General features: G+C 42.8%; 4 protein-coding genes across 5 annotated transcripts in view; 2 read left to right on the forward strand and 2 right to left on the reverse strand.

Moving 5' to 3' along the window:
• Window positions 1–957: 957 nt before the first annotated feature.
• LOC122410821 (kinesin-like protein KIF20B) lies at window positions 958–5,777 on the reverse strand. Its single transcript, XM_043419260.1, has 3 exons — window positions 1,936–5,777; window positions 1,320–1,737; window positions 958–1,194 (listed from the first exon to the last, which is right to left on the reverse strand). Exons 1-3 carry the CDS (start codon window positions 5,775–5,777, stop codon window positions 958–960), a joined length of 4,497 nt encoding a protein of 1,498 aa, XP_043275195.1.
• A 10,799-nt stretch (window positions 5,778–16,576) lies between these two features.
• Window positions 16,577–19,002, forward strand: LOC122410667 (uncharacterized). Of its 2 annotated transcripts, XM_043419006.1 has the most exons (5): window positions 16,577–16,687; window positions 16,780–16,848; window positions 16,937–17,065; window positions 17,184–17,471; window positions 18,907–19,002. In XM_043419006.1, the coding sequence occupies exons 1-5, from the start codon at window positions 16,619–16,621 to the stop codon at window positions 18,934–18,936; spliced, it is 585 nt and encodes a 194-aa protein (XP_043274941.1). In that variant the 5' UTR covers window positions 16,577–16,618; the 3' UTR covers window positions 18,937–19,002. The 2 variants fall into 2 exon arrangements, with proteins under 2 accessions (XP_043274941.1, XP_043274940.1); XM_043419005.1 differs by lacking the exon at window positions 18,907–19,002 and having other exon boundaries at window positions 17,184–18,089.
• Window positions 19,003–19,030: 28 nt separating this feature from the next.
• The window catches only part of LOC122410536 (uncharacterized), a 37,265-nt gene continuing 28,658 nt past the window's right edge, over window positions 19,031–27,637 (forward strand). Inside the window, exon 1 of the mRNA XM_043418734.1 lies at window positions 19,031–19,110. Within this exon, the coding sequence (XP_043274669.1) occupies window positions 19,065–19,110 (46 nt within the window). The 5' untranslated portion in view covers window positions 19,031–19,064. The remainder of the gene's footprint in view (window positions 19,111–27,637) is intronic.
• Window positions 24,285–27,243, reverse strand: LOC122410534 (zinc finger protein 22-like). The gene is made up of 2 exons (XM_043418733.1): window positions 26,768–27,243; window positions 24,285–26,138 (listed from the first exon to the last, which is right to left on the reverse strand). The coding sequence occupies exons 1-2, from the start codon at window positions 26,933–26,935 to the stop codon at window positions 25,404–25,406; spliced, it is 903 nt and encodes a 300-aa protein (XP_043274668.1). The 5' UTR covers window positions 26,936–27,243; the 3' UTR covers window positions 24,285–25,403.

Genomic DNA, 27,637 nt, shown 5'->3' on the forward strand with positions numbered 1-27,637 from the left:
TTTTCTAATTGCATTTTTATCCGACCAGTTAAACTATTCAAAAATGTTAATAGGCTTCGAAAATTCGAGTACCAACTTCAAACAATTTAAGCTTCTTGAATTATTGAAATTTTGAAAAATATAAAAGTAACTTATGCTCAGGAATAAGAAAAATAAAATGCTCATTTTTTCTGGAAATGAGTTTGTAGGTAGCATTTGCATCGAACTGTTATCATCGTCAGAATTATTTCTTAGCACTGCATCCACATTTTTCTGTAACTGACTGTTATTTCCCCGAACTGTGCTGAAAGTTGGAACACCGAGACAGTCACGCTCACTGCGTATCGGAGGCTGCTCGGGGGATTGTTTGCCTCGGGGTAATATTCTGCTGTCAGCTTATTGTAACGAACCTCAGAAAAATCGTGTTTTGTCATTACGGTCTTGGCTCTCTTTTGTGCGTGGCGCATCTCGAGCCCACGCAAGCACTGACGACATTGGTTATCGATGATTCTTTCTCCTCCCGTTGCCTCACGACTTATCATAATTTGGTTTACGTTATTCTCCCATAAACATCGGTGCAATAACGTTTGAGGTTTTCCCTCGTTCCATCAGCAAATGAGATTTGGCACATCGACGTATTTATTTCGTTAATGAGTCATGGATATCCGTACAATTTTTTATTCTGTCGCAACACAGAAACATAACATGCAGAATGAAAAAAAAAATTGAACGAGAGCACGGTGGACGAAAGGAATGGAACGGATGAAATTAAAAGTCATTTCGTGCTCGAACCGCTGCAGATAACTTTGAATTTCATATTCGCTCGGTTCAGTGCTCAACGAAGTGATCGAGCCTTGATTTAACGCAGAAAAATTTGTCGACAAACGATTAATTTCCAATCCTCTCAGAATAAACAAATAATAGTTGACCGACGGACTGGACGTTTCTCACTTTAAGGCTCTGGTTGAAAAAATCGAGTCATACTCTCGGCTTAGCTTCATCCATCGCGCTTGCGTTCCCTTTTCGCACACGGAAGTGTGTCCTTCCATTGGTCCTGCGGATTTCCATCCATTCTGGAACGTCGCAAATGTCAGAAATCGAGTCGTCGCTCGTCGACGGTAAGCTAAAGGTCGCAGGCGCCTGCGAGAGTCCTTTCCTGCATCCACAGCCACGACACTCGACTATACCAAGGTTCAATTCTGTCCGACTTTCTGTCTGAAACGTTTGAGGATGTCAAGCGAATCGAGGTTTTTGATTGGCTCAGCGAATCATCCATTTCCGCATGTTGCATAGACGCGCAAAAGCTTGCTTTTCTTTTAATTACCTGCCTTGTATTTTACCTCGACTATTTCTCGTTCGAAAGACTCGATGTCATCGTCGTCCCCGTCACCGTAATGAAAAGGGAAAATTTTACTCCCGCTCGATCGCGAACCTTCGACCGAAGTTGACGAAGCAGCCAGTGCCTGTGAACTCGATCGTTTGACGACCGTCGAACACGTCACATGCTTCTGAGCGCCTTTGCGATCGCAACAATCCGCCCGGCCCCATTTACGATGGACTCCCGTATGTACGACCCCCTTGGAACTGACTTTTTCGACGCTCTGCCGGAGCGTCGATCGCCAGTGAAGTGACTCCGTTTTGCTCCGCAGAGAATCCCTCGATGACGATTTTTTGGGGTATAAAATTCGTAGCTTTGACGTCTCTCGAGCACATCGCATCTCAACGTCAGCTTGAAGCTTTCTTATGAGAGCCTCATATCTGCGGAGATTATGGGAGATAAAAAGAAAGCAAAGTGGTGATAGGAACAATTGGTTTTTAACGGATTCAGGAATGGCGGATATGACGTTCTTTGGCTCTTCGAATAATGGCAACTTCACCGGAATGAAGTTCGTGCATAAATGAAGTTTCGGAGGAAAACAGAAAAATACTGGGAATTCATGAAAAATGCTCACATACCTTCGTACAGTTTTATCGCGATTTTTCTTGAACAGACTCATTTCTCGTTCTTTTTCATGAAGCAGCAGTTTAAGCGTGTCCAATTCGTCCATTCGTGAGTCCTCGTTGTCTTTCATGCGGGCGAGAATCGTCGTATTCTTCTCCAAATCCGCAAGTTTAGCTGTGAGATTTCCAATCTCCTGTACGTATGTTCTCTCGAGTTTTCGTCGGTCTTCCTCCGAGCGCGTCATCTCCTCCTTCGCGCTCGTCAGTCTGTCGTCGGCAACGGCTATTTCTTTGCTCAAATCTTGTACTTTCTCGCTATTTTCCATGTTCATTTTGGCAACGTTACTCAAATCCATTCGCAACGATGAAATTTCATTTTCTCGCTCGTGCACTTTGCTCGTCAGCTTCTTGATTCTGCACTCGAGGGCGACTTGCGTCGCCGATCTTTCGAGCAATTGTCGTCTCAGTTCCTCCATTTCTTCTCGATGCTCGTGGAAAATTTTCGTCAAGCTCGACACCCTCTCGCTCAGCTCGTACACGCGGTCCAAATCCTTTTCGAACCGTGACAATTTTTCATTGAGCTCGTTCACTCGCTGGCTCTTCTCCGACAATTCTCTCTCCAAATCCTTGATCTTCGATACGTGTTCGGCGTAACATTTCAATGAATTTTTTTCCATTTTTCCATGTGCCACTAACAGCTGACTCTCGAGTATCGAATTTTTTTCTTGACACTCCTCGAGACACTCGAAAGCCCGATTTTCGTTGCTCTCGCGAACTTTCAGCTCGTCGCTAAGTTTCAGAATTTTATCCTCGTAAGCGATGGCACGTAGCTCCAGCTGTTTCTCCATTTCGAACTTTACTCGTCCGAGGTTCGACAGATCATTCTCACGCGACAATAATTTCTCTTGATATTCGTGAAATTTGAGCTCGTTCTGACGCGTGCTTTCCTTGAGCTCGCTCAGAGAGAGTTGTATCGATTCGAGCTCTTGGGATAACTCGGTGACACGAAGAGTCTCGTGGAGATGTTCAGACTTGAGTTTCGTATAATCAATTTTTAACTGTTCCACGCGGTGTTGAACGGACTCGCTGTTAATTTTCTTGCTTTTTTCAAAGCTCTCAAAATTCGTCTGACTCGATTTCTCGTCGGTCGAAGTACTCAGACTGTTTTCCGTGCTCGACGATATGATATTGCTCACGCCTATTCCCGAATCGTCTTTCGAGCAAGACTCGCCGCCGCCACTCGAGCGAAAAACGTTCTCGATCGTCTCCAAAAAGCTGTTGTGCAAGTTTTTCAACGACTCGCCTTTCTGGTACGGAGAATGCAAGGAAATCGTCGAGTTTATGGTCCCCGTTGTTTCCTCATCCAGGATCGAGGTTTCTGTCTCGGTGATCGAATACCTCGTTGAAGAAGATAGGAAAAAATGGCTGCTTTCTTTCTTGAACGTCGAGGAAGAGAATTTTGCGTCGATCTCTTCTTTCTCCTCTGCCGCAAGAAATTCTTCGAGAACTTGAATACCTATGGATCGTTTGTCAGTATTGATTCCGCCAAATCTGGTGCACAGTTCGTGCTCGAGCTCTTCTTTGGTCAACGATCTCAAGATCGTTTCTTTCGTCATTTGCTGGTGGTCAGGATCGACGATTTTTTTGTTATCGATTGAATCTCGCGTTACTTCGATCGACGCTTTTTTGGCTGCTTCCAAGCGTTTTTTCAAGCTTGAAATGGTTTTATTTTTGTCACTTATCAAAAGCCTCAGATCGTTGACAACTTCAGCGATGTTTTCGTCACTCATAATGATTTTTTCGCCAGTCTCTTCATCCAACAATCGTCGGACTTGTTTGACGACGTCCTTGACCAAGGAGAGCTCGAAGACGCACTTATTTTTGTCGGTGCCCAATGTTTCTAGTTCTTCCTTCAATTGTTTGACGGTCTGCCTGAGAGCGACGACTGTGGCGGTTATCTGGTTGTTTTCAGCTTCCAGTTCCTCGTAGAGCTCCTTGCTGTCGTGAAGCTGATCGCCTCCGGAAGTGCGGCGTCTCTTTCCCTTCATTAAACTCTCAATTCTCTCGTTATAGAAGATTTCTACCTGTTTGACGGACCACTTCAGCGTATCGTCTTGCTCCTCCTCGACGTTTTTTATTCGTTTTTGCCAGTTGGCCTCGATATCTTTGATTATATTGCCATAAAGACTAGCCATTTCTTGACGGATCTCGTATTCCCTGTTCAGAGCTGCTTCCCGCAAGATGCTGATTTCCTTCGTCAGAGTGGCGTTCAGCTCCTTGAGCTGTTCGAATTCAGGAGTCGAAGAAATTTCTCGTCGTTCGGAAGTCTCGAGAAGGACAGCGGCCGACGGTCTCGCGCACTCCTGAGGCAGCGAATCTTTCGTGCTGGAAATTTCACCGGCGCACATTGACTTTCCGTCTTTTCCTGTGTCCATCACTACCCTCTTAGCCATCGAGGCAAACGTGAGAACGGCTTGGGTTTCGACGTAAAGATCCGGCGAGGAATCGATGTTCACGAGGAAGCACAAATTGTCCTTTCCCGAAATGCCTCGTTGGAAGAGTCTCGTGAGCTTCGATTCTCGAAACGGACCGATCACTTCGACGCTCTGTCTCGTGCTCCGAGAATCCGAAACACCCTGAAGACACCTGCCGAGCACCAGCAGACTGGTGTTGATGTTCTTCGCCTCTTTGAGCTCGTATCCGGCCGTCGACGACTTCCGGCTTCTCCCCGTTCCCGCCAAATCGCAGAAAGTCATCGTCGTCATTTCGACCTCCTCGGGAGCGCGCTCCTTCGTGTATTTCAATAGCGTCATCGTGAAGATCGAGTGCGACCTGGAGCTCGAAGGAGTCGAGGGCGTCGAACCGACCGTCAATCTCGACCGACCGGCCATCATCACGCGGTAAGCCTCGAGACCCGTTGTCGCGCAAATTACTCGTGAACCTTGAATGAACGGGTGACCTTGTTTGTCCACGACGAGTCTCAGGGGTGTGAGCTTCGTTCGGGTCTCATCAGTACCCAGAAGATCGTAAATATTGTCATTGTAAATCTCAACGAACGAAAGCCAGACGGAGCACATGGTTTCACATTTTTGGCCACACTCTCTGTCGTTCTTCGTCGAATTTTCCAACGACGAGTACGCCTCCTCGCAGATCGATTTGTCCATCGATCGCGAGGAGAGCAAATTTTCTCGGGCTTCGTTTTCGTGGGACCGTGCCGCTTCGCTCAGAGCGATAACTTCGGAGACGTTGGCTGGCTTGTACCAAGGCGTGAGGGTACAATTAACACCGGAAAACACAAATTCAATGCTGCGCGGTAAAATTCCAGGTGATTCTCTATTCCCGTGGAGCGTGTACGTTTTACCGGAATTCGTGGTGCCGTAAGTCATCAGGGTGAAACTCTGTCCACTGAGAAAGTCAGAAACTCGCTGCTTCGCGAGCTCTTCAAATATTTCTGACTGCGTACTGGAAGGACCGAAAATTTGAGTAAACCGGAACAACCGACTCGTCGCTTCCGGGGATTTCAACTTTTTGGCACAACTCGTGCTGCCCTCCAAAGACGGAAATTTAGTCAACAGCGTCGTTGAATCGGTCACGGTGTAAGTGTCATCCTGCACTTTTTTAACTCTCTTCAATTTTGTCAATTGGGGCTTGATCCTCAGATAGACGTTCATCGTTTGAGCCGATGATGCTATCGAGGAATTGTCGTTCGAGGCTTCACGGGTTTCGTCATCGAGGCTCATTTTCATCTGGGCTAGTCGAGGAATCGCGGAACTGGGTCGACGCGTCGTCGCCACGTGTACCGGCCTCACGATCGATGATCTCGATGTCCTCAACGACATATCCGTCAATTCTCGCATTTTTATTTATCGATATTTCACACTTTTCAACAATTAACGGAACGAATGATCGAAAGGAAATGATATTACGGGATTGCTCAAAGGATCAAATGAAAATCTGCACCCATAACCTCGAAAAATGATGAAACGAGGGATAATAAAATTGACAATGATATTAATAAATCGATTAATGAAATTCTCAACAGTTCGGAACTCTGGGCTTTGGAGTTTTTAATAAAGTTAAGAAAATTGTAAAACCGGGCGCGGCAAGATTTAACGATACGAAGATTAATGATTTCGTTGAACTTTGACTGCTTTAACCCTTATCCGCGTCTCTCGAGCTATCCAATATACATGCCCCGATGAGGTCGTCAAACTTAAGACGTGATTCGCAATAGCCTCAAAACTTTGCGTTCATCGTGGCATAACCGAGCTTCTCTGGAGCACTTGTCTCTCAAGGAACTCGGGTGGCAAAAGTTACAGACCCTGACGAACGAGAGGGGTACAGAAGCATCGAAGACGACGACGACGACGACGACGATGACGATGCTGGCGACAACGAAGCTGGAATTTCACGAGTTTGAGAATTTTCAAAGTTCGTTAGCCACGTCGACTCTTTAGCTACCGATTGTGGAAGGAGAATATCGGTAGCGAGCATCGAGAGATCCAGCGCGGATATTTCAAGGATACGGTCCAAGTCACATAATTTTTTCAACCTGATATTCTAACCGATCAACACAAGACGGAAAACAAATCGTGACGTTAAAGTAATGACGGATGTTGGTACGAGGTTACGGAGCACTTGCCGCTCGATCGAGCGTGCGTCAGTCTTTTTTTATATTTTATTTGCATATTCACGCCACTTACGATCTTTATAATGCACATTTTTAATGATAAATGTATAAAAATTTTCGTAAAGTTTTCATGCTCGATTATCATGAAAACTCACAATTCATCAAAAGTAAGTTTCTCCAAATAAACGAAGTTATCGAATTTTGCACGAAGCTCCACAATGCATCGTTTACAATTAATACGACGTCATGGAAGATTCAATCTATTTTCAAATAGAGGTCAAAGATAAGAACTTTAGAAACGACGAGACCATTTTTTGCGAGAAATTCAAATATGATGCAATTTAATATATTTGTGAACAGATTTCTAACGGAGCAGATGGAAGTTTTCTCTTGCTATTGATTAGCCACCGTTCGATGCGTTCGTTAGAGAATCATGGAGTGTGGTCTGGCGAGCCAATAATTAATGCTTTATATGGATTATACGCGAGAATGGGAATAAAAAAGAGTTCGAAGAAGACAAGACAAAGTGAGATCAGTATTTTTTCCAGTCTCTTTCGCACTTGGTAGCTGTCAGTGTTGGCTTCTCTCTCTCTCTCGAAATATCTTGAAAGCTGAAAGTAGCAATTTATATGTGTGTCGTCTGGTCCATTAAACGTAGCCAATCAAAGTTGAGGCAAATAGGCTTGCCGCCATTACGAGATGGAACGAACGATGTTTCGGTATCGCGGCATCAGGATCTATCGGACACAGTCGTTCACTGTCCTATGCTCCGGGATGCTTTTGCGGTGCGTTTGCTCTCGGTCCGGGTGCATGCGCGGTCCCTTTAAGCTCTTCCACAATCGACTCCTTGTATCGACATAAGTCGACCCCGTGCTCTCGTGGTCGCACGCCCAAGTTTCTCTTCGTTCATCTGTCTCATTCCCCATTTTCTCCCTCTCGCTTCTCGACTCTTACGTTATCTTCTCGTATTTCTCGCCGATTCTGGCTTTTCGTCTTTGCCGCTTCGCGTATCGCCTCATCGCACCCGCGCAATATTTAACTAACTTCCATCAAGTGCTATCCGCATATTTTGCGCGGTCGAAGTTCAATTTCACCGACACATTAGCTCGGGATTCAAAGCCAGTAGCAGTTTCGCAATTTCCCGTTCTGCGTTATCGAGTCAATGAAACTTTTTACTCGCGGGCGAGAGCAGCTCGAAATTCGCATGGAATTCGAAGGCATAATTTCATATGAAAATTCAAAAAATCTTCATTTCTCGAATCGACCTTCGCGAAGGCTCATTTGCTCGTCGAAACGAAATCGATTCATTGAAAACCTGCCAGTAATTACATCATTATGATAAAACTAGTGGAACGAGCGAGTTACGTGATTAACAGAGAAGAGCGAAGGGGAGAGGTTGAATGGTGGATGGGCGATGCGGCCTGGCATGAGGGTCGTTAAGTGTTTACGTTATAATGGAGACATCACTTTTGATCTACGACACCGTTGCCTATAACGCAAAACTTATAGGTCGTAAAAAGCTCGAAGAGATAAGTCCTTTTCTCGGTTAAATAAGGACGCGAAAGCTCTTTCCTCTCGCGCCATTTTCGTCTTTCCTTCTCCCTTTTGTCTTTGGCTCGAAGCACGCTTCTCTCTCTCCCACTCGTTGCCCGCTGAGACGTTTTCTCTCTTCGGTTCATTGAGATTTCTTCTTCGCGTCGTTCTTTTTTCTTTCATCTCATCGCTGCCGTTCGCTCTTCTTTTACCTTCTCTCGCTTTTTCCCTTTTTTCTTTGCTTCGCTGCCGCATACACACGTACTTTGGGCTGACGTGTGCGAGCGTATCTGTAGCTCTATGTAGACACGACGCTCATGTGGTGTTTGTCCGATGCCGGTATGAAAAATAACAGCCGCGCCGCGTCTCTCGTATCGGGCGTTAATGCTTCTATGGGGATTGATGTTCTTGCCTTTATGGGTTATTTATTTAATACTGACAAATTCGCCTACCGCGCGAGAGCTTCGCCTCCGCCTCGTGCTTATAAATATATATACGAACGGGTATATTTATACTTGTATATTGTTCTATATCGGTGGATCTTTCTTCACTTGGATTCGACCGATGCTCCGATACTCCCGCGGCCGTTTCTGGTCGTTGTTTCTTTTATGGCACCTTTAATGGCCTCGCCGCACAGGAGACGGAGTGTCCGCGCTCCTAGCCACGCACAGTAACGTTGTACATGTACTACATAATGGCCACATGGGGAATTTCACGTTGATTGGACCGGCGTCTCTGATAAACATTTAAAACTCGAGATTACCCTGAAAATTAAAGGGGCTTCAAGTTCTTCGATATACAGGCGGGATCTGTTGCAATGCGTAGAGATGGAAACTTTTATTGATTGAGAATCTTGGAAATTTCGATTCATTCAACAACTTGTACGAGGATAACACTAAAAGATAACAATTATTAACACTTTCGATGAAAGAGCACGGATGCCGATGACGATGAGTGATAAAGTTCAAAAGTCTGCTTGAATTTAACGAACACCGAGAGATCACGACAGCTGCCGATTCTTCACAGAGACGAAAAAGTAGGCACGTAACTCTTTATTCGCGAATGAGATACGAAAAAAAACGGGCCATGAAATCGCCTGTGGTATTCTTAAATTGCTCTCGATGAGGAGACTGAGGAGGATATAAAATATCAAGTGACGCGAGGGAAGGACCGCCGTCACCGAGAAGACGCGTGTTTCTAATCAACTCAAATAATAATGATGACTTATAAATGCCAGTACAAGTGCCTCAGCATCAAGCGAGTGAGATGCGATGACAGAAAGAGAGAGAGAAAGAAAGAAAGAAACCAGACTGATCCCGACTCGCGATTACGGATTGGTGTGCTCTTCCATCAACCGACCTACGCACTAATAGTTATCACGTACACGCGTAATACTGTCCACTTCATGAAATGTGGCAGTTTTCAATGGGCGAACTTGTGCAGCTATTACGATTGACAGAATAATCAATGATGAATAAGTCAAATGGGAATCATCGAAAATTGGCTCGTCTTTAGTACACGGAAACATTCGAATAGTGAAGAACACAAAACATCGTTAACCAATGTGAATTCAGCAGTTGTAGAAAATTATCGAAACATCTGTGCTCAGCGACGACGTGTCGCGCCACATCAATGAAGACGACTAGCTAATAAATGAATGTAAATACGGAAATGAGGACAAACATATAGTTGATTTCTATTCAACGCTCTTTAGTTGTGAATACGATTGATAAGCTCCATTGTAGCTCGTTCAATTTGCCATAGTACCAGGGCATTGACACTGTCGTCGTGGTAATCGCGACTCCAGGCTCGTTCATTTTTGCTCATTTAACGATTCGTGCCGAGCTCGATATCTATGCTTTCGTTCCTACGATCACAGCGCACAATTTATCGCTCATTTGTATTTAACCAAAGCACTTTTTCATCGATTCTCAAAGAATTCTATTTTCCGGTTCATGATGAAAAAGATACGAGCAAATGTATCACTCGACGTAGCAATTAATCTCGCTGCTTTTTGAGAAGCGCCTCCACTCGACGAGACGCACCTGGTGTGTATTTCCGTATCAAAGATTGCGAGCGGAAGATCGCTCGGATATTCGAAGAACTGTTACGCCACGCTCCTCTGCAGAGGAGCGAATACACGGAAGAATGGGAGGAGGAATCGAGAGAGGAAGAGAACCAAGGAGGAAAAAGATATTACGTTTATCCATTTGTTTGCCGAAAGTCTCATAAATAAGGATCTTTTGAGCGAGGAGCATCCACGATATCACCGCGCTCGCTCGCCTTATCCTGTTTCAGTATCTATCTTACCCCCTCCCCCTCCGTATACATATATATCGACAAGCTTTCGCTCTCTTGGGAGGGTTGCCCGTCTAAAGGATCGATCCATAGATACATACACCTAATATGCTTTTTCGTAAAGGATGCTTTCTGCCAACGGTATTACCAATTAACGAGATAGATCCAGAGATAGGTGGAGAAAAAAAATGAGGGCCGAGACCTAAGGAAAAGCAGCGAAAGATCCCTCCATCGATGCTCCCCTGCCGTTGAATAATATTCATCCGTGGAGCTATCTCATATTTATGGATATGATAATCGAGATGGTGAAGAGCTTAATATTTGGGAAGTTAATCAAAACAACTGATCATTTTTATCGGGAAGATAATGCGAGCTGATATCGGTGTTGGAAATTTCATCATCGAATAATGAAGCAATATTTTAGTGGATTGATCGCACGGTATCGAAATGCTTCTGGCATGAGAAATATAATTCGACGTAAAAAGCTTTCTTTTGTCGGTTTATTCGAGTGGGAAATATCTCACGAATTTAGTCCAATAAGGTTTATCAACAAGGTGTTCCCAGTAATTTCTCATCAGCGTCACAGTATCCTTTTGCACATGATACACTCTCAAGGAGTTTAAACTTAAACGATGGAATTTGCAGCATCGTATAGAAGCAGAGCTTTCGTAGCTGCTAATTCCCATGAAATATTCGATTGAAAGTTGATCGAGACACCGGATACTTTAAGGCCACGTCGGAGGCTCGTGTTCCTGCAACGAGGAAGGAGCAACAGCGATGTGCACGAGGATGGAAGAAAGCGGAACGAGGCGGAGGAGTGTGATAGAGAGACGGGGAGATGGAGTAACGAGAAGAAGCGATGAAGCATCTTGTCTAAACAGCGGGGTAGAAGGAGAACCGATCTCAACAACATGGAAAGACGAACGCAAAATGACAAGGAGGCAGGGGAGGATCGGGGACATTATAGGGGCGTCGGGAAAGCTGATCAAAGACGATGAGGCTTTGAAGAGGAAAATTGGTAAAGAGGGACTCTCTCTCTCTCGTCTCTCATTCCTCCAGTTCCTTCTTTCTCATACTTCTTCTTCCTCCTTTCTTCTTCTTCTTCTTCCTCGCCGCTCGTATATGTCTGTCTTCGTCTGTCTTTACTCATCGCCCCTCATTCCCTTTTCCTTGTATATTCATCTAATTTACCTGTACAGACACACAACTACACTAAATTCTCCGAGACCGAACATGCATTTCCCATGAAGCACAAAACACCGCGTGTATAGAGAAAAGCAGACGGGCATCGAAACTATTACTACGTTAGAACTAGAAGTAAGCGTATTAACAAATTATATCGGTTAGAAGGAAAAGCAAACGAGAAATTAAATAAGATGTTGGAAAAATATAATGGAAAATATATTAAATGAACTCAAATGACTTCCCGTACTTTTAGTCTCAGAATTTTTATCGAAGCAGTTACGACTTTAAGTAAAAATGAATGTTTTGAAAAATCTTGAAGTTGTTTGCTTTTTTTATGGATAAATGACGACTTTTTTCATCAAAGACGAAAAAGTATCGAATATTTAGTGGAGCTTATAGTTAAGATTGGAATAAAAAAGAGATTGAAAAGGGCTGGCAAATAAATACAGCAAATAAGTGGCAGAGCGAAGAGAAGCAGAAGCAAAGCAATTTTTCTACCAATCATCGGAGGCGTCCAAGAGCCGAACGGTAATCAGTGTTCATTAGTTGTGGGATCCGCGATTTCTGGTGTATTTCAGGGCTTCTCAGTCCCCCTTCGGGATCTTTTCAATAACTCTTGGTCGAGGGTAATTGGTGGGCGACGATATCTCTTCGGCTCGGTGTTTTCTCAATTCTTTCCCTGTTTCTCGCGCTCCTCTCGGAACCTCGTATTTCCCCGTTGGGCGCAGAGAGTACCTCGCCATCTTCCTCGCCCTACATCCGCGACAATATCGTATATAACAATATCCTGGACGCTCCTGGTGACTATAGATAGAGAAACATTAAGTGTTCCCTGGCGTTGTAGGGAGGATACAGTACGCGAGAAACCCTCGTCGCCGTCCCCCGCAACACCAACACCACGACACTGAAGAAAACGTCACCGCATCGACCTCGCTGCCCAAGAAGGGGTGGTTTTCGCCTCTGATGGTTGTCCACGCGAAGCACCTATATATACCAATACTCGTCTCATACTTTCCTTTCATTCCGCATGTCTTATAGCTTTCACCGTCGTAACTGATACATGGATGCTCAACCTAGGTTCCTGGAGAAAACCTTCCGAAGCTAGGAGAGCTAAGGGCTTCGTACGAGTCTGAAGAGAACCTGAAACGTCAATAAAATGAACCGACAGTCGCTCAACGTCCATGAAATGAAATTTAAATAATTGCCTCTCTATGATTTCCAATTCGTCGTCAAGTAGTTCAAAAATCCTTCCGAAGAAATTCTCATTTCCCGAAGCATATAAAAGACTGAATTACGACCAGAAAATATCGTACTTTCGTTAGATAACTTAATAAACGTTTGTAGATTGAAATGATGCTAAAAAAGCATTGGAAAGACGAACAGTTTGTTGCTCACAGAGAAGGAAAAGCCTGCAGGATGTGGAGAACCTCTGCTGGAAAAAAGCAATGTTGGTACAATAAAGAGGACGAAAGATAGGGGAAGAGTAGCTTGGTGGTATCACAAAGGGGGCTGGATCGAGGAGCATTGGGTCATAAACGTTTATATTGCGCTCAGTACGCCAGTAATACCGATATTGGCAAGTTATTGGTTGCCTTCTCTCTCTCCGAAGGATCATCACGTGGTTCTCGTTACTGGTATGTGTACACTTCCCCCGGCTGCTCTGCGGCTCCTCTCTTTTCAAACCCGGCCGCATTGGCCATTGCAAAAGCACGGGGTAGAACTCTTCGGGAAATTACTACGTTGCGTGTCTTCTCTCTAATCCTACGAAAGTATCAGCCGAATGTTCCAAACGGTCGGCCTCTCGCCGCACGAGTGTGTCCGTTAAGTTTTGATGCCACTTGTGTACACATATATGTACAGAATTCTATGGCCGAGCGGGAAGTTTAATTGGAAATATCTCGGGGATGAAACTGGAGATCGGCGACATCGATTTTTCGGAACAGGTGCCTCAAACTATCAGGATAATGGAAGTTCTACTCTCTAATTCTGTTGCTTCGCTATCTCCGAGGATTGCTCCCCTTGTATTTAGCCGCTTTTGGGTAGTTTTCCGTAAAATCGATATCTCAGTGCTTAGAGTTTCATCCAGTTACATGAATTTAGTTATGAGGATACTCAAGATTCGTGACAAAGCGACTGATTTGTCGGTCGTCCTCATTCCAGTTGAATTTGACGTCAGGACGAATCCAAAGAACTTTTATTCCTACTTTTTCCTTAGTATTGGGCTTCCAGCAACGGCGAAGCATCTAATTAACAAAAAACCCGAGGTCGTTTCATCAGCAATACCGAACTCTGAAAATCTTTAATAAAAGAATGTAGTCAAAGGAAATGTCGTGCAGGGCGAGCACAGGAACAACTGATATCGTGGAAAATCTTAAGCCGAGACCAAAAGACTCGCAACTTCTGATACGAGGGCATTTCGACGTTGGTTAAGCAGCCTGATCACGAGTTAGTGGCTTCGAGATGGTTTCGTCGATGGTCTATCTAACCAACACGAGCAGAACCACCCACTGTGAACGGAAGGCGATAGTGAGAAATGGAGGAATGAGCACCGGTAGCCAAGCCGACTTTATGTCGGGACGTAAGCCGGTTATAGGCGCTGCCAATGTTATTTGATGGCCAAATGCACTTTGCCCCTACGATTCAAGAGCACGAGGCTACAACGCTACACTGTCTTTTTTGTCTATACACCTTAATAACTTCGTGATATTTTCTCGTAAGAATCTCTTTCCGACTGCTTTATGCTCCACTGTCGATGAATTTCAGCTCCAGCAGGGCGAGACTTCATCGACGTCGGGACTTTTCGTGTCGAGTATGATATTCGTGTCAGGAAAAAATGTGGAGCTGGAAATTAGAATGTTAATCAGGGTTTTTATTGGTTCATTGAGATTGACGACGACACGAGTCGTCGCGGGGAATCGAGCCGCTCGACTTTGATTATTTTGATTGAATATTCAACCCTCTGCATATTGAACGAACGAGAGGAAAAGAGCTCGGCAAAAAAAAACAACCCTCGGCAGCTGCGAAGGTGAGAGCGCGTGAAAACAAAGCTCCGGATGGAATGAGAGCGCGTTAAAATTGATATAAAAACGAAGGGAGAAGTGTCTGTTTCATTATTCCGGTAAATATTGAAAGATTATCGATCGCAACGGGGTTTTTCATATGCCCGGGAGTAAATGTCCGTTAAAGCAAAGAAGCCGCAGCTATCGAAGGAGTCGAGCGCGAAAGAAAAGTTAACAAAAGATGAGAAGATGAGAGCTTCGTGAGATTGAGAGAGTGCAAACTTTTCTATCCCGTTTTGCAGGGGTTGTTGGAATTCATGGGAAGCCGGTAATTCCCACCCTGTATTAATACCTCAGCAACCTCGGGCTCCTACGGCTCGCCCATCCTACCGAACTTAATGAATTCTTCAGCGAGATCAAACTGTAGAAGAAGGAGCAGCGAAGAAAGAAGAGAAGAGATGCTTCTCGTCATTTCTGTTTTCGATACAAAAGTACATTGTGTTGCCCACTGTAGACATGGAGTTGAGAGACAAAAAAAAGCTCAACGAGGCAGGATCTGATTATCCACGATATTGAATAACTGACTTTGTCTACTCTTCATTTCTCGCACGAGAGTAATTATTTCTCATCGTTTTTCTAATGCAGGAATACTTTGAATTTTTCATTTCGCACGAAATCAATTACGTTGCGAGGTGTAATCAAATCATTCCACTGCATCCCGATGATTGAAGATCAGACATGAAACGATGCATTCAACAGTCGTTTATGAAAATCTACAATGCATATAAGCACAAGAATCTTTTCATCGAAAAGTATTTTTCACGCGAACAATGATAAAAATTGTCTCCCTAATACCCAATTGGAATGAGTGATTAAGGTCAACTTTTATGATAGGCTAGACAATTTGGTAAAATTTTTCTCGATAGTATACAAAAATTCGTATGCTAAACTTGGTTATATCAGTACGAAAAAACATAGTCCCAGAAAATTATTGAGCCATTATCGAGTTGTGCGTAACGAATAATTAAAGCGTTACTCTTCAAACTGTTGGAGAATCATTATTCTATTGAAATTCGTCCGTACGTCTCTCCCAATATTCCTCCAATATGAGTTATCAATACGAAAAAAATACTCTAATGAGACCATTAAGATTAATAAGTCATTTTTGTACAGCTAAGTAAATTCACAAGTGATATCATTCCATCGATACGCCGCGCTTATTCTTCTGTACACAACAGTCGATCGCACTCTCCTTCTTGATTCACATGTGTTTAATTTATTTTCGTTAGAACCAAGATCCACCACAATTCTATCATAAAATTTCGCATAATTTACTGATAGCATCGCCGACTATATAATGTGGTCGATCGACCCTTCGAGTATCAGAACTCAGCATCGACTTCTCTGGAACTCAGGGACTAGCATTTGTTTTAATTGCGGTGCCAGACAAAAACGTAAGTTGGAAAGTTGCTTCAAGGTATTCCTTTTGCCTGACTATATTTTTAGATGGCGCAAATTGAGACACTCGAAATTTGGACTGATTTCTAACCTTTGAAGAATCGCGGTTATATAGGAAAACCATCTTTCCGACTTCTGTCGTTAATATCTCTTTTATGCATTCAGTAACTTTTTTTTCTATCTGTGAAACAGTTTCTATGAGAAATTTAGAATTATTTAGTATACGAATTGTTGAATAGAAATGTAGTGATGATGGAATCTCCTTAAGCTCGCGTATAAATTTTACGACTTTTGAAATTTTAATTCTTTATTAAATGTTTGATAACCTGACCTGAAATTTTGCCAATCTATTCGGACGCACTAAAACTTTACTGTTATTTAAAATCAGTTATTTGTAGAATATTCGGGTTCGGGAAAGGAATAGCTTAATATCTTGTTACGAGAAAATTCGAGTTCTAAATTTCATCTTGCAACAGAATTTATGGATTACGTTTAACCAATTCTTGTGAAAATTCTAATTGAAGAAAAACTCACATGAAAACGAGGGACGTAAGCAGTATTTTGAGCAGCCTGTATTTGCATTTTTTCAGTAAAGATGTTCAAAATCACGATCTATTTGATGGCATGTGCGATGGCCACCGTAATGGGCGTGGACCCATCCTCGGTAAGAGAGTTACAGATTCCAACTGCAATGTTGAATTCAAAATTTTATGATCCCGAAAAAGAGAGACTTTGAATTATTTTAAATATTTCCAGACACCGGTCATCGTCAACGGATTGAAATATCAATGCCAGGCTCGAGGTGATTATTTGGGAGCTTGCTCCGTAAGTGATTTGAAATGTCTCCATAGTTTCCAAGTCAAAATAATATTCGAGATTGAATTGAAAATTCGTGTTTTTTTCTCTTTACTAGGCCCTGAACATCAATCAAGGCGAATTTACCTGCGACAACCTTATGTGTGCGAAATTAATCGAAGAGGGCGTTTATGAAGCAGTCCCGACTGGACCTGTTTTGGATTACACTGCGTGCGCTAAGGGAAAAGTAAGTTCCTAATTATCAGGAATAATTAAAGCTGGAAAAAGTTTTTTTTTTAATCCAGACTTTGATAGCTCTGCCAACTACGAACCAACCAGCAATGACCAACGATCAAATTTTCTAGGTTTGCAAGGCAGGAAAATGTGAACGTGTAGGACCAGCAGGTGTTCCTCCCCAACTGGGACCCGGTCCACAATATTCGTGTCGTCCACCAGCAAGTACTGTGGCTGCAGTACGTCCCCAAGTCAATACCGAAACCGCAGGATCAAGCGGTCAAATTCCAATGCCTGCAGTACGACCCAAAGTGTGGGCCTCAACTGTAGATTCAAGTAGAGTTGATCCAATGCCTGCAGGACGCTCTCAGGCGAGTACCCCAGGTGCAGAATCGCGTGGTGGAGTCCCAATACTGGCAGTACGTCCTCAAGTCAGAACCCCTTCTCCAAGACCAAGCCATCAACAAAATAGCAAAACAATTATTGTGGAACCGAATACATCTGCACAAAAGAGAAAAAGAACACAGTAAAAAATAATGTATTAAGCTCGAAGTAGGGTAATATGGGGCAAAATGGACACTTAAGGATTTAAGTAAGTTTCATTGATGAGCATATGGTCTTTTAACTATTTTTGAATCCCAAAATTGATGCCCAGTCTTTGTTTCCCGAATTTCGTAAAAAAAAAAAAAAAAAATTCGGGGCAAAACGGACACGAATGCAAAAAATCAACCTTGGGCCCATCGTGCTGGGGTATATTTCGTATTCACTCTATATTGGAGACCCACCACTGATTCATGGCTCTAGTTTCCGGAATATCTTCAAAAAAATTTTCCGGGGCACAACGGACACAGCCTCCAAGAGGCATAAAAATCGAAATATCGATATTTTTCGAAATGTAGCAGTTGTCCTTTGAAAATTGGATTTACTATGTAACATGCAAAAAATGGGCACACACCTTGTGTACAAGTGTTGAAGACGAAGCTGTCAGCTATGAGTGCGATTTTTGTAAAAAATGAATAAAAAACCTTTTTTCCTTATTCGTACTTTGATTACTATTGTGGTTCTTAAAAATAAGTCAAAAAAGCGAATAGATAATGAGAAAGTAGTTTGGGATCTATTTTGCTCCGAAACTTGAATTTTTTGGGGATGTCATCGTGGAATTCAACAATTTACCATAATTTATTGTCAGGACATGATTTGGAACCGAAAAAAAAATGTATGCATTTTATGAAATTTCAATTTCGTGAAAGTCCATTTTGCCCCATATTACCCTATATTTGGAATTTGATTAAACATCTCACGTAGTTATCTCTGACTCAAGTGTTCAATTCAATTGCGCAACTGTATTGACAGAGAGTCTATTAAGACGATTTCTAAAAGTGTCGAGTACGCAGCCTTCTCATACAAAACCGACTTTCATAAGCGATACGAATAGGAGAAATGGATTCTTTTTTTCGCTTTAACTGTCTTGCCACGTGTCCTAAATTTGAAGCCTGAAACTGACTTGTATTCTCTGAATACGTCATCGAAGAACATCTTTTTCTTCATTTTTCCATTGATACGCAACGAGAACCATTCCGCGAAGACAAACATCCATTTGATTCTACTCCAAGCGATAGTCAAATAGGTAATTTAGTGGGACTCTTTATGCGTAATTTCGTAAGAAGTCTAAAAAATCGAACGGTCGCAAAAGTCTTTTTTCTAGGACCGAAAGGCACGAATTCAAAATCTTTTCGATGACGCAAGCATGTTCCATTGTGATCGTTACACGTGCCCGGTGACAATCGACGAACTGACTGGGTCGTTGTAACGCGCACCTAATACATTTATAACCATAAAGCGCTGTTGGCATAGTGTTTTAGAAACTGTTGGAAGAGCACCTGATGGCCGGGAAGCGCGTACGAGAGAAGCAGAATTATCAGCAACGGAGTAACTAACAGGAGCTGCGGCCAATTGGTGCCCCTCTGGCAAGAAGAGCGGCGAGACTGCATGTCTTAGGGTGATTGGGAGTTATGAGTCCTAAACCGTGCTCCAGGGCGTCGGAAGGACTTGACACAGGTCGGATACCGCCTCGTAAAATGTTATGAGAATTAATGCCTCTCCTCCTCTCGCCACCCCCTCAATGCCACATCTTCTCCGGTTCTCCCAGTGTCTTCGTCTCTGTCTTTCGTCCTCGTGTCATTCAGCGCCCCCGCGATTTCTCTCTCACTCGCTGCTGTTTTCTCTCTCTTGCAATCTATACCCAAGCGCTTTTTTCCACTCTCCTCCATCCAGCCAAGCTTCTCTATAGCCAATTTCATCGTTACCCTCTGACCACAAGTTTGCTGCTAATGGAAAAGTCGATAGCCGATTGCTGGACACCGAGGGACCAAATCTTCGACCTTCGCATCTTTCCTCTTCCACCGGGCTCAATCTAGTTCCGTTTTTTTAGTGTCGTATCTCCTCATAATCTCGTATTATCAACTAGTTCTATTCCTCTTACAATTTCCTGTTTCTCTTGCCTTCGAATTAAACGTTTATCAAGATCGAAATCTACTGTTAATGATTTCGGATTGAGGATCAAACAACGAATGTGAATTTCGTACGAAAATTAGATGTAATACGAGAATAGATTGGTAACAATGAGCAAATAAAAGTTTCATGCCAGTTTGAGAGAGCGTAAAGCGTGCTAAATCGATAGAAATGAAACGAGGCTCAAGTACATGATGGATTCGTGTGTAATTGACGGAGTTATTATTATAACATGCTTGTAATACGAGAAGCGAGTATAATGTTCGGCATGCGAGTGTAATATCAATGCTTTTCGTGTATACATAGAGACGAGACGAATGCACGTATCGGTGTACTGACGCTTGATGGTGGCCTCATAAAGACGCCATGCATCGGCAATCGCTGGATGAGTGGAAACTTCCGGTCGCCCACACGACGCGCAGAATCAGCAGTAGCGACTAGTCGCAAGGCACATGAGCGGTATGAGCTCTCATCTCGGGTTATACGTTATTAAACCTGTGTATTGCGTCCGTCAGTTTAGACGATGATTTAGTGGATGCATTGATTGGGTCGATCAGAGGCCATATCATCTCGTTTAAAGTCTTCCATCATCGGCCAACTCCACTATTTATAGACGACGATACATCGCCACCAACACATGGCTATCCGTACGTGCATACATTAATTCATGTGAATAGACCGATGTGTCGAGCTATAGTTCAGAGAGACGCGAGGATGATCGAATCAATTTCGTTTAGACGCGCTACTGAAGAGAGAGAGAGAGAGAGAACCCTGAAGCAGTGCCATAAACGTAACAGATGACACACGACCTCCCCTGCCCTCACCCACGCGGTGCGAATCATTCGATAGCTATCGCCGTTCAAATTGGAGATATCGAGTCTCCAATTGAACTGAGGAAGAAATAGCTACTTGCTAAGAGAAGCTTTAGGATGGATTATTCCTAAATTTTTTCTCACCGATCTAAATGCTCGTTTGTTACTTTGCATTGGACGCGAGTCGCTATTTATTGGTCTCGTGGAATATTTTTTACACGGTCAAAACGACAGGGACGATATTCGAATGTACGTAATTTCTTTCAGTTTTCCGTGCATTTCGTTTCCGTACGGCGACGTGAAGATCCATCAAAAAACGAGATCACGCTCGGAGCTGATACGAGCGCTGGAAGGCGCTCGTGTATAAGTTATAAGACGCGAAAGCCAACGCGAGCAGCTCCCACGTGAGGATATATATTTTTCTCATATCAGCCACGTCGCTTCATCGTGCAGACATCGCCTTCAATATTTTCAAATTAACGTGCCAATGACTTTACCACCCTGCTTCTCGCGCACCAACATCGCGCCCCTGAAACAAAGAAGGCTCTTTGACTCGGTCATATTTTCATCAATATCCTGACTCATCCCTCATTCCTTATTACACTGGCGTTACCTCGACTAGAAAACCCTCCACCCTCCCCAGCCTGCTCCATTTTTTTCTTCCTTTCCCGCTTCCTCCCCTCCCCAACTTCCATACACGATAGTTAATATCAGCACCCATGTTTCTTCATACGGAAAATATTCGCTGATATCTCTCGCTCGTTCGAACGAAATATTCAACCGATGGCTACGCGCACCCTTTATCACCTCGTCGATCAGTTTCTCCACGGAGCCTTCTTTCTCTCGTGCACAATATCTCTCGTGCTCATCTCTATCAACTTCAAAGGCGCACTCGCGGCTCTCGGAATGCATCTTTTTTCTTTCAATCGCGCTACTTTTTATTCGTTTCATCAGTGCTTATGAGTTTTCATAAAAGATGCCTATTGATTTTAGCCTGTCAGACATTCGATGCGGCCCTTTGACATGGTTCAACGAACGGGAAAGATCGCAAATAGATACGAACGAGGAACATTTTTTAAAAATATATTTTCACTGATGAAAGGGTGTACTTTCGTAATTAATTGATGGCGAGAAATCCAGTTTTTCTGTTACAACATTTTCCAACAACTTTTATCGATGTTTGAATTTATTGAACGAACAGGCAACGTTTTATACGATAATATGAAAATATATCGCGAGCAAACGGAATCTTGATGAATCATATTCATCAATTTTTCTATCCTAAAAAAAAAATTCGCAAAAAAAGATAATCGAAGAATCAATTTGCATTGTGTTTTCGAAATTCTGTACTCCGGTGGTCGGAAGCTTGACGAGACTTTTTCAAGCAGTGCCAGATGTTGAGGGTCGTTTAATGATAAGAAGGAGACTTTTCAGCACCGTATATGGACGGACACGAAGCACTGTCACGTATTTATCGAATGTGAATAGTTCAAAGGAACGTTTATTACATAAAGCGATGTGATTCACGCCGTTCTCGCTGCAAGTGAATCGCTTATGTACAAAGAAAAGGAGAAACGAGAAGGTCGTTTGGGTTATTCGTATGCTCGAAGGGTGTTCGTTTTCGCACGGCGAATATCGATGCAATATTAAGCGTAAGCGTGCAAAACTCAAAGGATAATATGACTGGTCCCTCGTCGTCTAGTACGTCGTCGTAACGACTTTTCAAAGCCCTCGGTGGACATGTGTATGCACGCTATAGAAGCTCTCTTGCGTTTTCACACTTGTACATTCTATACATATATTTCTATCTCGTGCGGCAGCACTGTACGGTGCGATATCAGACTCTTTTACGACTGGTAATTGGCCTCGTTAACTCGTACTTTCCACTTTATTAATATTTCTTTCGCTATTCAGAGACGAGACGTACTTTATACCTGCGTCGGTACACAAAAGTCTGCTTATCCGTGCCGAATATTGACGCCGCAGTGCGTGCTGAAAAAAAAAATCGCCTGCAGGTGCAAAATTTCGACTAGAACATTCTTTTTCAAACGAAGAATTCTGAGAAAACATTTTCTCCCAAATTGTAATACGAGTACGTGAAAAGTTGAATGAGTGTCGAATTTCTTGCCCCTATTTTTACATCTTTCGAGCGCAAATCCCGAGTAAATGAGTGTCTTTCATTTCAACAAGGATTACTCACTAATTATCATTTTTTGCCTCCACAGTAAAGGGATTCATACATCTGAAAGGCTTGAAAAAGAGCAATAGTATTTTCGGAATCCTTGCGATGTAATCGGACGCAAGTTTAAAGTTGTTAAAAATGTGCATTATGCTTTCCAGAAATATTATTTCCAACATCCCGAATTCGATTGAAATTCGACGAAATTTAAACGAATTTTAACATTGAAATTGAAAAGGTATGATTACCAACGTTGGGAATTCGATTAAAATTTCTCCATGTTCAGTGATATCGATGAAAATTTGACGCCTGGCTGATCGAGGAGAGCGAAATGTAGAGCGACTGTTGTTATTCATTGTGACACTTGTCGTCTTTCTTCCCTCTGTAAACCTCATGCGAATAAGGAGGTTAGCATAGGATGAACTCTCACGACCCTATTACCGTTCTTTTTTTTCAAACGACTCCGCTAAGCATTTCGTATTTATTTGAATGCGCACAATACCATTAGCAAGGCTTTGCCAAGGTCCTCATGAGCCTCGTGTGTGGCCACCGGTGGGTACGTACCCTTAAAAAACTTCAACGACGTCGTCATATCGTCACTGCGATTCGAACGACCCCCCTTTTTTCCTCTGTACGATAACTGTACTATGGTACAATATTCCTATACGTACGAATGTTGAAAGTGAAAGAAAAAAATGAAACCTCTCGACACACTCGGGGATGCAGTCAAATAAATATGCATGCGTATGTACATGCACAGCTTACCGAACCTCAAATGGCACTGTATTTTTCCTTCTTTTTCTCGTTTGTTTTCCCCACTTACCCTCCCACTCGAAAACCCTACTTTTTCCTCCCGTTTTTTCGTTCCACCACTTCCGGCTCGTACGAGAAAAAAAATCCCTCCCAGGAATACGTTTGAAAAGGGGGAGTATTGAGCCCGTTCATCCATAGGATCCGACGACAACTTGCTGCATCTAGGGAATTGGCATAAACCGAGAGTGGAAATGACAGAAACTTCTTTCGAAAAGAACTTTCGACAAGAATAGCTGCTGACTGGAAGCCTCAAAACACGGGCAAAAATGATAAACAGCTTGAGATTCTCCGTAGTATTTCTAGGACAAAATGACATGTGCAGCACAAAATAGCAAAAGCGTGAATACGCGAAATGCTTAGCGGTTTTGAGAACGTTCGAGGAGTCCGCATTTGTTGCATAATCCTCTTTACGGACAAGAGCCGAGAGTCTTTGCCAAGCCGGGTTTGTACGTGGCCACAGGTACTACAGGAAGATATGTATACAAATATGGGTTAGAGAAGAAGACGGTAATGTCGCGAAAGGATTCTCCTGCCTGTGCTAACCTCGGGAGTTCGAAGCCTCGCCAAAGGGACCGCAGAATCTCTGTGCCTCGTAAACCCTTATCCCGCCCCTACTTTGCCAGCTTTCTGCTCTCCACACTCCTTTCTGTGAGCCAGAACGTTCGCCAAAACTTTGTTACATTTTTGGTCAAGAGTGTCGTCGCTGCGAGCTAAACCAGTCCACGAATGTCGTCGAGAAAACTAAAGTGAATCAAAGCGATGGATGTATTCGAATACATTTGAATCCGTTTGAGATATTCCAGATCAAATTGACGAATCCTTGACTTCTGCCCTTCGAGTTCCCATGAAAAAATCTCTCAACAAAGGTGCACTGAAAAATTGAGAAAAAAAGGTATTTTTACATTCAATCAAACAGATCATTTGATGAAAATTTATTGATTTATCATTCTCCAACGACTGACAGAACACGAATGATACAAACATAATAAACGAGTCGAGCAATTCGTTAATGACGAATTAGTGTGTTTGACGAATATCAATGCACGATGATATACTCCTGTTAATAATTGCACAGTGAATGTGATTTATAAGGGGGAGCAGAAAGAATGAGCGTTCACAGAACGAAGCGAGTCTGTTCGAAAGTGCTTTGGCGACCAAGACCGGCCCAAATTTGTATTTCATTCACTGACGAATAAACAAACGGTTGAAAATACTTTTTCCCTTTGCTCGAAACGTTTTAACGGGTTAAAGGAAGAAAAAAATAAACAGAGAGATATGCTGAGTAAAAAAATGATAATTAGAGCTCGACGGACAAGAAAGAAAACTCGGCGGGTCAAACGACTGCGTTTTCTCTGATTTCTATGCTCGTATACATATATTTATGTCTATATTTATTTATGAAAATATACATCTATACATGAGTGAGTGCACATTGCACTCACGGATGTCTTACGAACCGAATTATTCGTATTGCGTACTCGACTCAACCACATTTATTTATATGTATTTTATTTTTTTGTTTCCGCACTCCCTCTCGAAAATCCAACGAGACAGCACACCCCACAATGTTTATATATTTTCGACTCGAGAACGCAGCTCCAAACGTACCGGGGTAACAAAGGTGCCGACGGCGAATTAAGAACGATATTTTAACGCTCGACTTAATTGCATTAAATTATACGAGAGAGCGAGCGAGAGGAGTATATCAAGAGTCGCCTCTCGCTTCTTTCTCCCGTTTTCTCCGTTCTCGAGGCAAAAAGAATCAAGAGAAAAATATGAAAAAACAATGCGCGAGCGAAAGCAAAGAAACGTACGAGAGCACCTTCTCGTTCAACGAGGCAGATATTTTTTTTTCTCGAATACTTTTTTTTTTCTCGTAGCCTTTTTCTTTTGCATTCACTGATTTAACTTCACGAGAAACAATCGTCGTGATATATTCATTTTCCTCCCTCCGAGATACTGATTTATCAAAAGTTTACGTTTTTAGTCGAATCACAATATTTTCGACGTACGGATGTCACACTCTTCTTTCAACCTCACTCCTGAAACGCTCTTTCACTCTTAACGCTCAAGTGGACGAGCTTTTTGTGATTCTCTAACGAGAGCGGACCCTTGAAGTACTTGTCACAAATCGAGCAGTAATAACGATGTCTGTTCTCGTGACACTTAATGTGCTTTTTGAACAAATCTTTACGAGCGAAAGTTCGGTCGCACGAGGTGCACGGAAATTTGTCGGGGTTCGTGTGAAAGGTATTGTGACGCGTAAGATTGTCCAGCCGCGAATAATTTTTAGTGCAAATGTCGCACGTGAATTTACTTCTCTCGGAGTGACACCGCTGGTGATAGCGGAGATAACGTTTTTGAGCGAAAGTCTTGCCGCAGGCGCAACAAGCCACTTGATTCGACTCGTCCTTCCGCACGTTCGAGTGCTCCGTCAGCTCTTCCTCGGTGGAGAATTTTTTCTTGCAAAACGAACACGCGTAGTTCGAGGCTTGTTTATTGTTGCGCAAATTCTCGAGGAACGACGAGTCCGTCAACATCTTGTAGAGAAACGTCGTTTTCATATCGTTCTGTGGCTTCGCCGATTCCATTTTCGACTCACGATTCTTTGTCGATAAATCCATCGCCTCGAGCTGAGCCTCGCTCGATGTGCTCAGCAAATCCGTCATTATACTGAAACACGGAGCGTAGTGCTCGTGCTTGCAACGCGAACGCGTTGGCATCGCCAGGTCCAGAGCTTCGTCGATTCCTGGACCAGAGTCCTGATGAACCTGCAATTGTCAAACATTTTTCATGGTTTTGAAACTCGAAAATGCGGTCAACGAACAATCTACTTTATCCTGCTCACATTGTATTTCTTAATCATTGATTTTTTCTCGTAATTGAGTTTCGATAGTAACGAACGATCTGTCAAAGGCTTTCGAGAGTCAGTATTTAGAAATTTATCCAAACAAACTAAACTTAAAAATTAACATAGAATCAAAAATTCATTCTAGTCGTATTTTCCAAAAAATCTACACAACAAGCTAAATTCAAAGTTACCGAACGAAAAAAAGGAAGAAACAAACTTTTCGAGCCAATTTCTAAATGGCAAATCGACTTTGCACATCCAATAAAAAAAACACGTAAAAAGTAATTTTTCAATCACGATTTTTTTATTAGTTTCTATCTCGTGAAAAGTTTTCAGGAGAGATTGAGCTCAAAAGGAAGTTGAGAGTATTCTTTACGTTTTGTTTCATGCTGTCAATACGTTACACAAAAAAGGTTCTGCACCGACTGCACGAAAAATTTGAACACAAAATCGTGGCAAAGTTTGTTTTTATGGACAATGATTTGTTTATATTTTTCGACGAAACTTTTCGCTCGCTTGATCAGTAATAAAAATTGGAGGTGAACTTACTTGTTGATTAACGAGGACCGACTCCATGGTAATTTCCAGATCACCGTTGACGAATCTGAGGCAGGGTTCACTTCTTGATATTTTAGTATCGTATTTGGAGTTTTTTGGAGTTTTTTCAACGTTGTTCATGTCCACCTGATGCTGTCTCGGTGGATTCTTAACTCGCATATTAATACGAAGCACTTTTAACGAGACGAAAGACACTTAGGGCGAGGGAATGAAATGGAAAACGGTGACTAGAAACGCGTGTGCGTGACCAGTTCGTACGAAAGATAATTCGAACTGAAAATCCCAACGCCTGTGAAAAGTCGCTTTCTTCCTTATCGTTTATGTTTCTCATTCTATCCTCTTTCTTTTGCTTTCCCGTTGGAGTAAACAGGCTCGGTGAGGTACGATTTACCAAGAATTTCGAACGACATTATATTGAAAGGTCATTCGTACTGGACGGACAGCGGAAAATTTGGCGACGTTGTTCAAGGAACATTAAAACTGGAGCAGTTTGCAAACACTCGTGGACGATCGTCGACCCGATTACCGATACCGAGAATTCCAAATTCTCCTAACCTTCGACGCTCATTCAATCTATACATCGATAAATTAGGAATGTACGCGTGTATCTTTTGAATTTCATTTGAATGAATTTTCGATCCGATTACAAATATAACAAGAAGGATTTTTCCGACCTCGAATTCCTCTAGGATTTATAGCCCATTTGAAGATTCAAATGATTCGATCATGAGAGCAATCGAAAGGTAATATTTGTTAAACTAACGAACGAAAGATGACAGGCCACGTTACAGAAATGTATCGATTCGATAGCACGTCGATTAAAAAATTACGAATACACTTTCGTTGAGACGATAACCAACG

The sequence above is a fragment of the Venturia canescens genome, chromosome 5 (genome assembly GCF_019457755.1).
Source record: "Venturia canescens isolate UGA chromosome 5, ASM1945775v1, whole genome shotgun sequence".
NCBI classification, from domain to species: Eukaryota; Metazoa; Arthropoda; class Insecta; order Hymenoptera; family Ichneumonidae; genus Venturia; species Venturia canescens.

Excerpts from the sequence above, each read along its gene's own strand:
- LOC122410534 (XM_043418733.1), bottom strand. The coding sequence starts at position 26,935 with ATGCGAGTTAAGAATCCACCGAGACAGCATCAGGTGGACATGAACAAC. Across the intron at positions 26,139-26,767 it reads CGGTCCTCGTTAATCAACAA|GTTCATCAGGACTCTGGTCC; the intron begins GTAAGTTCACCT and ends TGACAATTGCAG.
- LOC122410667 (XM_043419005.1), top strand. The coding sequence starts at position 16,619 with ATGTTCAAAATCACGATCTATTTGATGGCATGTGCGATGGCCACCGTA. Across the intron at positions 16,688-16,779 it reads TGGGCGTGGACCCATCCTCG|ACACCGGTCATCGTCAACGG; the intron begins GTAAGAGAGTTA and ends AAATATTTCCAG. Across the intron at positions 17,066-17,183 it reads CTGCGTGCGCTAAGGGAAAA|GTTTGCAAGGCAGGAAAATG; the intron begins GTAAGTTCCTAA and ends CAAATTTTCTAG.
- LOC122410821 (XM_043419260.1), bottom strand. The coding sequence starts at position 5,777 with ATGCGAGAATTGACGGATATGTCGTTGAGGACATCGAGATCATCGATC. Across the intron at positions 1,738-1,935 it reads CGCGATAAAACTGTACGAAG|ATATGAGGCTCTCATAAGAA; the intron begins GTATGTGAGCAT and ends TAATCTCCGCAG. Across the intron at positions 1,195-1,319 it reads TCGAACGAGAAATAGTCGAG|ACAGAAAGTCGGACAGAATT; the intron begins GTAAAATACAAG and ends CAAACGTTTCAG.